We start from the raw sequence: 13740 nt of genomic DNA on the forward strand, positions 1-13740 counted from the left end.
CATTATTTTCCAGATGCCTCAAGGGGGGTGTTAGGCGTTAATGTATAACAACAATCTGAAAGTGAATTAGGCGCCGAGGCAATAAGTGGATGACTAGCACAACTATACATGTTTAGAAAGAAAATACAAGAACTTCATAGTCCCAAACTTGTTCTTGAGGTTTTTTAAAAAATGCTGTGTTGGCTATTTTATTTTTCCTTCTCTTTTTTAACCTGAATTTTAAAATCAAAACTCACATATTATGTGTACTTAGATTCTTATAAAGCCCCAAGGGCCTGCTGCACCCACATCAGATAGTCTCTGGTTCAAAGAGTCTATGTTCTAGGCCTCAGCAAATACATCTAAGAGAGAGCAAAGTGAACACAGAAGAAAAAAAAAAAAGTCTTTTTCCTTCTTCTGGGATCAAGAAATGTCCAGAACAATAGTTTGGAAGAGTGAGTTAAGTCCTGGGTGACGCCCTCTCCTACATGTAAGAGCCCTAGCCCCTCAAGCTGGCGGGATCCTTCTCGATTGCCCAAGCAGGATAGGCAACGTCCCGCTGGGGATTCTGAGGGCTCCGATTTCCTTGGGCCACACTTAATGGACGTATCTTTCTCTGCATCTAAACTCCCATTCATCTATTGCATTTATCCAGAGCTAGATGGAAAGAAAGGATCCAGAGCTAACCATTGTGTGTACACCGTCACCACCAGAATGAATGAAAGGGGACTTTGTTTATTCTCAAGACATTTGTTACCATGTGATATTGAATTTAATGGCTTTGCTACTGTTACTACTCTATTTTCTTTTTTCCTCACTTCCATTAAGCCTCACCTTTCTCATTTGCTTTCTCACTTACCTCACTAGTTCTAAATATTATTCGGTAGTTGTAAGGAGATCCATTTTCTTTCATTTCTTCTGGTTTTTCCCTTCGAATGCTCACAGCCACTGGACCAAGATTCTCATCAGCCCCAAAATAGTTCCAGTGTTCTTAGGTAAAATAAGACAAAACAAAATTAAAATGTTATGTTCTGCTTGATATTTTACATCACTCAGAAATTACTCTACATTGATAAAATGTAAACACATTTAACAAATATTAATATTCTTAAATATTAATGAGTTACAAAAACAAGGACTTGGCTACACAGGTTTAGTTTCAGAGGCGGTAACACTGAAGAGAGGTGGCCTGTTGAGCTGTTTTATTACTCTACAATTACCACGCTACTAATTTTTTAAAAGAAATTTGTGTTTTCTCCCTATATCCTACCATTTAAATAGGCTACATTGTGCTATTTCTTGCCTAAGGGAAAGTTTGTGTCAGGGCTTTTTAGCTTTTCTAAAAAAAAGAACCAAAAACCTTACATCACCGAGGAAAACGGGATTTGGGGAAAAGGGGGTTTCCCCCCAGATAAAAAAGGAATTTCCTGGATGGAGCGAGGTCTGGGAATCACTGAGGAAAACTTTTCTTCCTGGGGAGCCCACATACGATGGAGCAGGGGCTCAGAGGCAAGAGCTTCGAAGTGCCCCAGGTCAGAGAAGCCCAGACCCAGGGCTCTGTGACTCACAGCGGTTGTTCCCATGTAGTGACCACAAAAGGAATCCCATCCCACAAAGCCGCTGGGCCTGGAGGGCTTGTGTGGGCTGGCTGGGACAACAGGCCTCCCTCCTAGGTAACCAGTGACATGATTCAGGGAACTCTGCTCAAGACCCCAAACCTTAGCAAACCTTGGGAGTTGGGGGAAAGTCTCCTTATGACTGGTGCTGAATTTACCTTCCTCCTGACAAGAAGGAAGGTCAGGATCAAAATTAAATTAATTTACAGAAAATTTTAAAAAGTGATCTTTACTGTGTACCTTCTTTAAAAAAATTAAAATTATTGATACATATATGAGATGTTCACAGATGAGGAAGTCCATAAAATACTAGAATATATGAAAAGCTAGAGTAGATAACTTATTTTTCAAATACTTACTACTGTACATTGTCCTATTTCATTTACATGTGACATGACTGAATGAGTTGTGACATGGTTATGTTACTCTCATACAAAATGTATAAACATTTGAAAACACGTATTATTCCCACACAAAATATATAAGTATTTGAAAGTCTATGAGAAAAATAAGACACAGCAGCATAAAATATCTTATCTGTACTTTTAAAATTTAGGCAATACATATGGCAAGTACTAAGGAATGACTATAAACGATAATCATAAATACTGAGGGCTCTCTAAGATGATCATAATCTATGGAGATTCAAAAAAGAAAACCATATGGGGATACAGGCAACAAACATCTCACATATGGACACCTGAGAAACAACCCAATAAATGTCACAAGATTCATGCGTAGACACTCATGTACACCCTCAAAGCACAGGACGTGAGAATCACACTTAGAGGTGATTGACTCTCACTTTGCACATAATTTTAATAAGCTTGGTTGTCTGGTCTTCAAGCCTTTATTTCAGAGGTTTGATAATTCCAGATGCTGACAAAGGCCAGGGTGTAAGGCTGATATAGACGTGCATGCAGTCAACAATGTGACAGAACCACCGACAACAAGGAAGACAACAGGGAGGAGGCACAAATAGTATAAGAGAGCGGACAAGAACTTAAAGAAAAACAAGACAGCAGTCTGCGGAGCTTTACTGAAGGAGCACAGAACTTAACACACTTCAATAACCTCAGAGAATATTTTAATGCCGCAGCACAGAACAACAGCAATGAGTCAAAGACGAGCGTGAGTCACATTCATTACATTCTGTTCCTGAACGTCAAGGACTCAACAGAAACCCGACTCTCCAGAAACCCCTCAATTGCACTGGAGAAACCTCAGGAAGGGCAAGTGAGACTGCTGTTCTCTGCTGCTGGGGAAATTCACAAAGGTATTGGGCCACTGTTCATTTGTCATCAACAACCTCAACTGGTCCTCCGGCAGCCCCTGGTCAGCTCTGGTTCCCCTTCTCTAGAGCAGATATTTCACACATTCTCTGTTCTCCTTCGACCTCCCCTCACCTGCTTTCCCCTCAGTCTCAGCAAATGACAATGCTGTCTACATCCCAGGGGAAATAAAGAAGCCATTCCAGAGGCCAACGTCCTCATTTTCTATCATACACACAAGCTTACCTGGGCCCAGGCCTCTGCTTCCTTCTCTTTACAATCCAAACCCAATCTCAGCCTAAATTCTGGCCTCCACTCAGTCCACCTTCCCAGGGACTGATGCCTGATCACCCTCTCTTCATCTTCAACTTCTCCCCCCTCTACTGCTCACTCCTATCATCATTTACTCAAACTCAAGCCTCCTTCATCTTTAAATGTAACCCCCTAGCTCCTTATCGCCCGCCCTTCAGGTTAACTCTTCTTTCTTTCCTTCCAGTGGAAACTTCTTGAAAGAGCTGCCTAATTCCTCACCTTAGAATTACTATAATCTGACTTCCATCGCACAGGCACCAATGTCAGCCTTCGAGTTAAAAACAAGTAGATATGTTGCTGGTCCTTACCTTGCTCAAACTCTCCTTATCGTCTGGCATACCTGATTATCTCATTGTTTTTCTTCTTTCTAGAAACACTCTTCCTGGCTTCTAAGGCACCACCCTCTCCTGATCCTTCTACCAGTCTGGCTGTTCATACTGTTTCCCTTCCTCTTCCCATGCTCAATATTCCCAACACTCAAAACTTCCAACTGCCACGTCAATATTGACGACTCTCAGAAGTCTACGCGTGGCTACAGGCTTCTCTAAGCCCTGGATCTCCACTTCTACCGAGTGGAACTGTTTGTCCCGTGGGCACCTGCAGAAGTGAACCCATCACCTTCCCTTCAAACCTATACACCCTGCGGTCCCCATGCCAGTGCGTATTACCACGTTCACCGAGCTGCGCATGCCAGACCCACCATCATGTCCTGTGAATTCTAATTCCTACATCCTTCTCAAATCTACTTTTTCTCCATCCCACGGCCACTGACTTCCCATCATCATTTGCCTGGACGTTTGGTAAGTCTACCTGGTTTGCTTTTATCCAACTCATTTACACAGCAGCCAGGTGATCCTTCTAAAATGCAACTTGGAATGTCACTATTAAGTTTAAAATCCTTTCCTGGTTTCCCAAGGGTCCTTGGGTACTGTTCATGGCTTCCCCAAGGCCCACACAGCCTGTCACCTGCCTAGCACTTCCATCTCAGCTTAGACCTTCCCATCAGCCTTCTGAACTCTGAGAACCAACTATACTGAACTTCTCTTAATTGTTCAAACTCACTGTGTCCTTTCTCACCTGAAAAACTCTACCTAGAACATTCTTCCCACAACTCTTCTTTACTTGACTAAGTCCTCTCTCATCCTTCAGGTCTCATCTAAAATATTACTTAGCCTCTAAAAGAGTGATTGAAGACTGGAGTTTTCACACAAATGAAAGTGTTTACTTTGTATGTTAAAATGAATTATTTAAAAGTGTTAAGAATTCATAAAAATAAAAATTAGTGAAACCAAGTACTGATATATTTCAAATACAAAAATATAGAAATGTCATTAACATAAAAATGTAAACTTTTTAAGAAACAAATATTAAACACCATCATTTTAGTGTAAATTATCAGATAAAATAATAGTGCTATTTTAGAAAGAAATTAAACCTTACATAAAAAATGAAAAATGTTAAAAAACAAAAAATTAAAGATCATTTAAACTTTTTTCATGTGTCACCATCAACACCCGACTATATTCTTGTGCGAGTTTTCCCAGCTGCTGAAGAAATACATTTCTGAGTTGCAGGAATGTTGATGAGATAATTATAAACTAACTTCTAACACTTTCTTCAGTCTCTATCATCAAACAAACCCATCTTTGGTTGGATAACTCTGGGAAGATCATTCAAAACTTATATGTATGTTTGTACAGAAACATCAATCTTTTTTTATTAAAAAAGAGCTCTCGCTATTACTGCCAAGAAAGCATTTCCATTTGGTCTTCATCTATTTCAGATTCCTTGGTGTAGATAAAGATTGTGATCTGGTTTCCTGTGTTAAATTCACTATTATCATGATCAGACTCTGCTTGTTCATAAAGTCTTTCAACTTGAGTAAAAATTACAATAAAAGCCTTGTTGGTTTTTTGGTGTTTTTAATCCACTATTTTTCTGCTCCTGAAGATTATAGAGGAAAAACAACAACCCTTGGGCTGCAAGTTTCCTCAATGGTTAGAGCGCAGTGCTTCTAACACCGAGGTTGCCAGTTTGATCCCCACATGGGCTGCGGAGATGCACCCTCCACAAATAGATTGAACCAACTACTTGGCTTGGGGCTAATGGGTCCTGGAAAAACACACTGTTCCCCAGTAAAATTTCTTAAAAAAAAAAGAAAGAAACAACCCTTTCTACAAAAACATTTTATTCAATTCAAAATCCTAAAGCAGTTTAACTCTACTGGAGAGGAGTCTGGTTTGACAATGACCTTAAATTTAACTTCTGAGTACTTAAACTCTGGTCTCAAGACAAATGACTCAGATTTTTTTTTTTTTTGAACTAAAATACCAGCCTGTTAGGGATCCCCTCAGTCTGGTCCTTCAGTGTCACTGGACTGCAGTGCCCTCTCAAGACCACAGCCTTGGGACAGCACGTCTTACTCGCTCCATGCCACTGCCTTTTCAATTTTTCCCTTCCAGCCATCTACCTCTATCCTTTGCTAGTGGAGCTCCCCACCACTTGCAGAGAGCTCTTCCAGCCACACCCACAATCAGCTTTGTCTTTGGGGGGTGGAAAGAGAAGAAGAGGAACAAAGACAGCGGAGCTGCAGACGACGAAAGGCCAAGAAGCCTTTGGGGAGAGAATTCAGGATGATCGGGGTCAGAGGAAGGGAAGGGGAAGGGAACAAGGAACGGACACGCACGTCAGGGTGGGTAAATCTGCTGATGGATTAATTAAAATACAGGTATTATACCACTAAAAATAACCATATTTTAGTGCCAACCTACAGGAATGCCAGAAAGCAACACTGCAATCGCTGTCTTAGAATCATATATTAGAACAATATAATGCAGCGGAGTAAGGCACTTTGCCAAGCACTCTACTTATTCACATCAACCATAGAAAAATGAGATTTCCTTCTTTTTTTACAGATGTGGCAACTATGATTTAGAGAGAATATGCTATTTCCCAGCCACAGCTAGTAAGCAGCAGTATCAGAATTCAAACACATTATTTTAACTACTGCTTCCAAAGCTCAATTTCTTCACCAGTATAACACCATCTTCCCAAAAGTTTCTAAAATTGTACTATGGATTTTTAAAAAGTTAAATAAAATTTGATGCCTAAAGGAACTCACTACCCAGATCACACATAAAGCTTTATTCCTTGATGTGAGACAGAGCCAAGGTTTTACTGTGTTTAAAGGAAGAGGTATTAATGTCTTATCCGTATACGGTTGATTTTCCCCACCTTCATTTTTCATGTTTAACACCTAAACAAATGTCTACCCACACGTTTTCTTACTGGTTGTGGTCCTTGAGTTTTAACAAGAGTGGTACAAGGAGTGCCAATGAATAGTTCTGCCATCATTAGAACATTCCACATAAATAGCTCTATTTTTGGTCACAATGTCCACAATAATAAAGTTTCACATTCTTAGAGAGGGAACAGTAAATAGTTGAAAGCTACAAGTAATTAAATCAAGTACAGTCACATCACCTGGTTATGAGCTACGTGCAAAAAAGGGCAAAAAAAAAGGTTAAGACTGGCATTTTAATTGTCAAGGAGGAAAAAATAATAAAATCACAAGAGGCTTTAACCAGCAGTTTTTGGATTGCTCGTAATGGTTTTCGTGATATTTGCAGATTCTGTATTAATAGTTCAGTTGTAAATTTCCATAGGGACCATCGGCATAATCTGGCCCGTGTATAACTATGAACAAAAGTACCTTTACTTTTTAAAAAATAATCTCCAAAGTTATAATTCATGGCTTAAAATATTTCTTTAGAATTCTTAATGTAGAATTTTAAACAGGGAAAGTAAACTGATAAACACAAGTCAAAGAAACAGAAAGCTAATGTAAGTTAGCTACTATCTCACGCCTCAAAAAAATTAGCGACATTTTTGAAGCAAAAAATGGTCTTTGACAGAGCTGTAATATATTCATTCATACACAGCTGATGGCACTGTGAATTGGTACCAACGAGAGAGAGAGAGAGAGAGAGAGAGAGAGAAATACAGCAATTATGTTGGAGTCACAAAAAGGTTCACCCTCTAATCTTAGTTACCCTGACTATGCAAAAGGAAAAGTGAAATGTTTTCTAGAAAAGGCATCTTACATCACTATAGAAAGGGGGTACAACAGACACTAATACTAAGCAGACAGACTTGGGCTTCGTTATTATGTCAGCAGGTCGAAGAATGGAACAATGGCTTTACTAGCTGGAATTCAAATTATGTCACCATTTTCAATATTTTAAACCATTAATTCTAAAAATAGTCTACTTGGTGGGCTACAGGTGTGCCACTGTCAGTGCATTCAACAACTCTGACCCTCAAAATTCTCTTTCGCTCAATGTTTTCACTAGACAGAGAGTAAGGATGGAACTAGGAAGACCCCTCACACCGCACATTCTTCTACCAAGTTGCTTATCTCTGCCTACTGGGTTCAAGTTGTTCAGAGGTTGTTTTTGTGTTCTTTTTTGTTTTCCCATGCAACTTACTACATCTTACTAGGACTAGTAACTAAATTAGGAAGGGCAGATCCAAAAGTTAATTTTTTTTAGAAGACAGCAGCAGCACATCCTGCTTTTAAAATGAAACACACGTTTGCCAAAGTGGAGGTCACGAGAGTTCAACTGTTAAAGAATGGCTCTTTCTGAGGAGCACCCCACTCAGATTCTCAGTCTCTGGCCCCCACAAGGCTCATCCAACTTATAAGGATGGAGGTGTACAGACGGAGGGTCCATAAGAACTAAACAACCTAAGACTTTGCATCATAATCGAAAGCAGGTTAGGGTAATGGACGGGGACATTTACACAGGACTGGATACCGGCCAGAATTCTGTCCTAAAACACTCCACTAAGCGTATTATAATTAGTGTTGCATAAGAGTAATTGCCCACATTTACAAAGTGCACAGGACTCAATTTCCAATTCTTCTTTCCATAGGTAGGTAACTCTTAAAAGTGGAGTGGTCTACTTGCCAAAATTGCATTGTTGTGGGCCTTAAAACCACATGTAATGAAGTAGCCCCTAATAGCTCCCTAACTTGCCAAAAAAATGTAGACTTTAAGATGAAGTTATGTTGACATTAATAAATTATATCAAAATGTTTACAGAAAAAAAATACAAAGAAAATTCTATTTGAAAGAAAGGGAAAATAAAGAGTAACGGAATCAAAGTGAGAGACTTTTTACTGGCCATTACCAATCTATGACACATAGCCAATAATTGTATTTTTAAAAATGCAATCTCACTACTGATCGAAGGGATAAAAATGTTTTTGACATATAGTAAAAGTTCAAAAATAAAAGCTGTAAATATTCAAAGTGGGCAAGAAAACGTTAGACTACATAGCCTTAACCATATCAGCCGGACCTTTCTGGTCTAAGCTTTCTTAAGAGCAACTGGGTAATAAAATAAAAATCAAGGTTCCTGTCAAGCTCACACCATTTTATTTACAGGGTTCTACATTATTGAAATAATTGGATATGTGGGGGGAGGGGGGGAAATTTACATAACAAAGTCATTTATATAAGGCGAGAGGTTTTTCAACTTGTCTGTGGATAGAAATTGAGGGAAGGGGTGGTCAATGAACTTGAATGAAAAAAACTATACTTTTATTTTCACTGACTTCTAAATGAAATGTAGCATTTCCATCAGTTATAAATGTAGGCAACAAACTACAGGAATATTAGCTGTATGTGTGATTTTAACAACTACGGAAATCATAGATATTTTCATATCACATTACAGTTGTTGCAGACATATCAAAGTATCGATTATGGTCACCGCTACTTTGAAATTATAGTAGTTATCAGACCTGATGCTAGATCTTTTGTTAATGCAGTAAGAAAGAAGAATATATAGATACACATATAGATATATTATACAGATATCTCCTAAAATTTTAAACTTTTGCAATTATATTTTAACATGCTTGGCTTGCTTTGTACTTTGATTTAATGGACTTAAAAACACTCTTCTAAGGAGAGTCCACCAAAGATTTCACCAAACTGAAAATAGGGTTAATAAGGGAAACAACAAGCAAAAAAACAGGATTATCTGATGTAAGCATTATTTATAATAACAAGAAACTGGAAAACCTGAATTTACAATGGTTGGAAAACTTTAAATAAATGATGGCATAGCCAATTATGGAATCATAAAAAATATATAAAACTGTATTCAGTGCTCCTTATTTTACTTAAAAAATGAATATACATGTATTAAAAAAGATGAGACAAAAATAAAATCACTAGTAATCACACAAGATTAATTTTCTGACTTTATAGAGTTACTAATTTTTCTGTAGTGAATATATATATATATACATATATAACTTTCTAGTAACATTTTTTAAAGTATAAAAAATGAATCTGGTTTGTGAATGGTCAATGAGTATAAAGAATATTTTAAAAGGCTGCATATTAATATAACTCTACTTTTAATGTTAGTTAATACTAATTCAAATGCCAGCTTAGGGGAAAAAAAGAGTATTTAACATCCAAATGAAACTATAATGAGACACCTGTCTCTAACCCAATTTCTTTATATTTAAAACACCCTCTGTACCTCCTTACCAGGAATAAATGCAGCAAGATGTCTTCCTATATAAAATGCTTTTGAAGTATTTGTAACGAAGTCCCTCAGACATAGCCAGAAACCAGTCAAGGCACAAGGAACTGGTGCTCATGAGGGCGGGGACCATGTGTGTCTCAAAAACCCAGCACAGCCCCACACTTGTTGACTAACCGTCCATATGAACTGTAGAGGCTGCATCTGCTGATGCTGTCACACCACATCAAATGCTTCTACTGGACTCCAGTGCAGTTAGGAGGAACTCCCCTCTCACCTCCCTCCCCCGCCCCTGAAGCTCGGATGAAAGGCCTCCTGTACAGACACAGGGGCTCTGTAAGATGAAGGAAAGAACTGATACAATAAAGCAGATATTTTTTGAGCACCTAATTTCAGTGCTCAGGATAAGGGGCCCAGTGGTGTCTGAAGTTATAACGAGGTATACATTTGAAAATAGGTCCGAGGCTTTACTGCTTCTTATCAAGTGTACTGAAATAACAGATCTAAAGGGCCCTTATTTTCTTGAGACTGCAAAACAAAAAGCATAGAAATTCTTTGGAATGAGAATCAGTAACCATGGCAGTCACTTTGATGCACACTGTCATTTCATGAGGATGGTTCATATGTTGGCTGCTGTTAATAATGACTACACTGGAAGGATTTTGTTTTTTCACTTTTTATCTTGACAGCGTTTAGACTTACAGAAAAGTTGCAAAAATAATATGGGGAGTTTCCATACATCCCTAACCCCGTCTCCCCCAATGTTAACATCTTCTGTAACTATGTACGTACAATACTGTCATCATTCATCAGAACCAGGAAATTAATTAATATTGGTACAATCCCATTAACAAATGTCACCAGTTTTCACCATTTCACTATGTCCCTTTTTTGGTTTCGAAACCCCATGCAGGATCCCGTGTTGCAGTTAGCTGTCATTTCTCCTTCGTCCCCTCAAGTCTGTAACAGTTCTCCAGTCTTCACTTGTCTTTCATGACTGACAACTTTGAAAAGTATTTATCACTCAGTTTGGGTTGTCTGGTGATTCACACAAGTGGTTTGAGATTATGCGTTTTGGGCAGGAGAACCACAGAAGGGATGTAACCTCAGTGCATCATTTCACGGAGTTCATGAGGTGGACCTTGCTTCACTTTGTTAAGGTGGCATCTGCCAGGGACCTTCACCATAAAGTCACTGCCTTTCTCCTTGGAGTTTACAAATATCTTCAGGGGGATGCTTTGAGATTATGCAAATCATGCTTCTGCTCCTGTTTCTGCTCACACTGTCACTCACTGATTTTAGCATCCATCAGTTGTGTCTAATAATGTTTACAACAGTAAATATCAGTCTACATAGTGGTGTTTTGGGCTTACGGGGATCAATTGGTGGTGTTGGTTAATTTCCACAAAACCACCGTCACCACACAAACTTATTTGTGGTCTCATTTCCTGAAAAGAGAGGAAAAGGAGCTGCAACACATTATTCAGTGTCTGGCATAACATAAGGTCATATGCACAGAAGGTCCTCATTGCTTCTACCTGATGCTATAAGTCCAAGATACACTGGCTCCTCGACTCGGTAATTCGCATATTTCACATCAGGACCAAAGATGCATTCAATTGTGAAACACTTACTGAGCCTGCTTGATTTGGGGTCTTTGCCTTCAAGGAGTGCGTAGGCTGGTTATGAACCAGTAATGGTCATAGAAAGCACTGTGCAGAAACAGGAGACACAGGGCGACTTGGAGCAGTGGTGGGAGAATCTGCACCTTTGGGAGGAGGGGATGACACAGGCATCACAAGCCCAGGGGAGGCAGGAGCTTGTTAGGTGGGTAAGAGAAGCAGGGAGAACAGCCCAGTCGAATGCATGCACTGGGATGGAAGAGGAAAGGCCGCGCGCTCCATGCAGGGGTGGAGTGGAGCACGAGACAACCCTTCCATCCCTGGCACCCATGTGGATTGCCATCCTGCGCCTCATCCATGGCCCTCCCACTCTACAAAGACACTTCCCTGTCACGAGGTCTCACTACTTTTTTGGCACTAGCCCTTGGCCCTCCAGTGTAAGCCAGCTGGGGAAAGAGACCCCCACGGCCTGCAGGGACGCCTGTCACCTACACCAATCCTCCTCGGCCTTTGTTCATAAATGTGGTAAGATCACTAGACAGCTAAGGAAAGCCAGCAGCATGAAGGAGGAAAAACAAGAAAACAGAAAATACAACTCAGAAGACACAAATCATTCAAGGAAAAGGACTTAGATTGAATTTTTTAAATTAATATAGCAATGGAGAAATGTGAGGTACATAAAATAAGGATAAGCTATTATGAAAAATAACTTCAGGCAAACAAAAGTAATGGGCTCCTAGGGAATAAAGCTACAATCGCTGAAATAACAAAGTGAAAAGATTGGATAATAGAATGTAGAGAGCTACATATCAATCCCTTACCCAGAAGATAAAATATAGAACAAAAACTTTTTTACATTGAAATTATGAAATAAAAGCATGGAAGACAAAGCCAGAGGTTCCATCTTCTATCTAAACGGAGTTCTGGGCAGAGGAAACAAAGGAATGGTAGTTTTAAAATAATTTTTTAAAATCAGGAAAACAAAAGGATGTTCAATGGCTTCTCTGTCTTAACAGCATGAAAGGGAGACTGCAAACACCATGAATACAGGTGTTTTCCTGCTTCTGTTCTGCTCCCGGCACTACAGCTAGCGCAGAATAAATGCTTGACAAATATTTAATGAACGAAAGTCTCTTGCTGCAGCATCTTTGGATCTGCTCCAGTCTCCAGCCCGTCCACACTCTTCCTGCTGCCCCATCCCAGAACTGAGCGTGCCCAGGGAACAGGGAACAAACAGGGCCTGGCCATTACGGTCCAGCACAGGGCTTCTCTAATGCTCACTCTTTGCCCCACGGTGTTGGCTGAGTCTCTGTCAGATCCGCACGGTGGTCTGGGACTCCTCCTGCCCACTTTCGCCTCATGTCATATCTGCATCGTGGACTGAAGGCTTTCCCTGCTAAGTTCAGCTGCCTTCCCCGCTTTTTTCTTTCACAGGCATTACCCCAAGTCCCAAACAAACCACCTGAATGCCCATACTGTCTCAACATCTGCTTCTCAGAGGACTCGGCGGACACAACATACTTGTTACATGACTAATCATGTAAAACATAAACTGTTCTCTGATTAGATTGCATTTGGCAAAGGCAAGAGGTTGGGGTTTGAGTAGGGAGGACTAGAAGAGATGGAGACACTGAGACATCAACTGCTAGAATTTTGAGCCTTAAGTTCTAGATCTGGGAATGGGGCATAGAGAGCAGGAAGTTGGCAGCAATTACCAGGGAAACTGAAAGGTCTTCCCAACTAATCGGAGGTTGAGAACAATGCTGAGAGAGGCATCAAAGAGGCTTCAGTGTTTCAAATCCCAGTGACTGATAATAATGGTGGCATTTACAACAGCGAGCGGGCCACGATGAGGGAAGCCCGTGTAAGGAGAACAATGAACAAGTCAAAATCTGTGCACATGGTTTTGAGTTGCCAACTAGAAAGCCATCCGGGTGGAAGCAGCTAACAACCGTGACAAATGTAGCCAGCTAGAACTGAGGAGAAAGCTTGGGAATCGAGGTATTTTATTTGGACATAATTGTATACTAATTATCTTGTCCAAAAAGAAAATTTTGAGGTCATTAATTATAAAGTATATAAATCATGCTAATGAAATAGAAACAGGAAAGGGGAAACAAATGTGTTAATAATGAAGGTTGTATATTGAGCATCAAGTTTGACTGGGAGTTGAGGTAAACAGGAGATAGAGTTAAAAAAAAAACACACACAAAAAAAAAGCAAACAAATCAAACATACCTATCACACGACAGGCACTTGGCAGCTACCAGAAAACAATTCCTGGCATCAAATTCGAAAATAAATTTCTCACATGGGACTTTTTAAACAGGCTGTGGAATGGCACAATGGGAAATGTCTTCACCACCAGTTTTATCG

At 39.8% G+C, this 13740-nt stretch overlaps 1 protein-coding gene across 1 annotated transcript in view; it reads right to left on the reverse strand.

Annotated features, from left to right (window-relative positions):
* SIPA1L1 (signal induced proliferation associated 1 like 1) overlaps positions 1-13740 on the reverse strand; it is a 347884-nt gene that overhangs the window by 131482 nt on the left and 202662 nt on the right. Inside the window, exon 6 of the mRNA XM_019640297.1 lies at positions 839-969. Coding sequence (XP_019495842.1) covers positions 839-969 — 131 coding nt within the window. The remainder of the gene's footprint in view (positions 1-838; positions 970-13740) is intronic.

The sequence above is a fragment of the Hipposideros armiger genome, unplaced genomic scaffold (genome assembly GCF_001890085.2).
Source record: "Hipposideros armiger isolate ML-2016 unplaced genomic scaffold, ASM189008v1 scaffold_49, whole genome shotgun sequence".
NCBI classification, from domain to species: domain Eukaryota; kingdom Metazoa; phylum Chordata; class Mammalia; order Chiroptera; family Hipposideridae; genus Hipposideros; species Hipposideros armiger.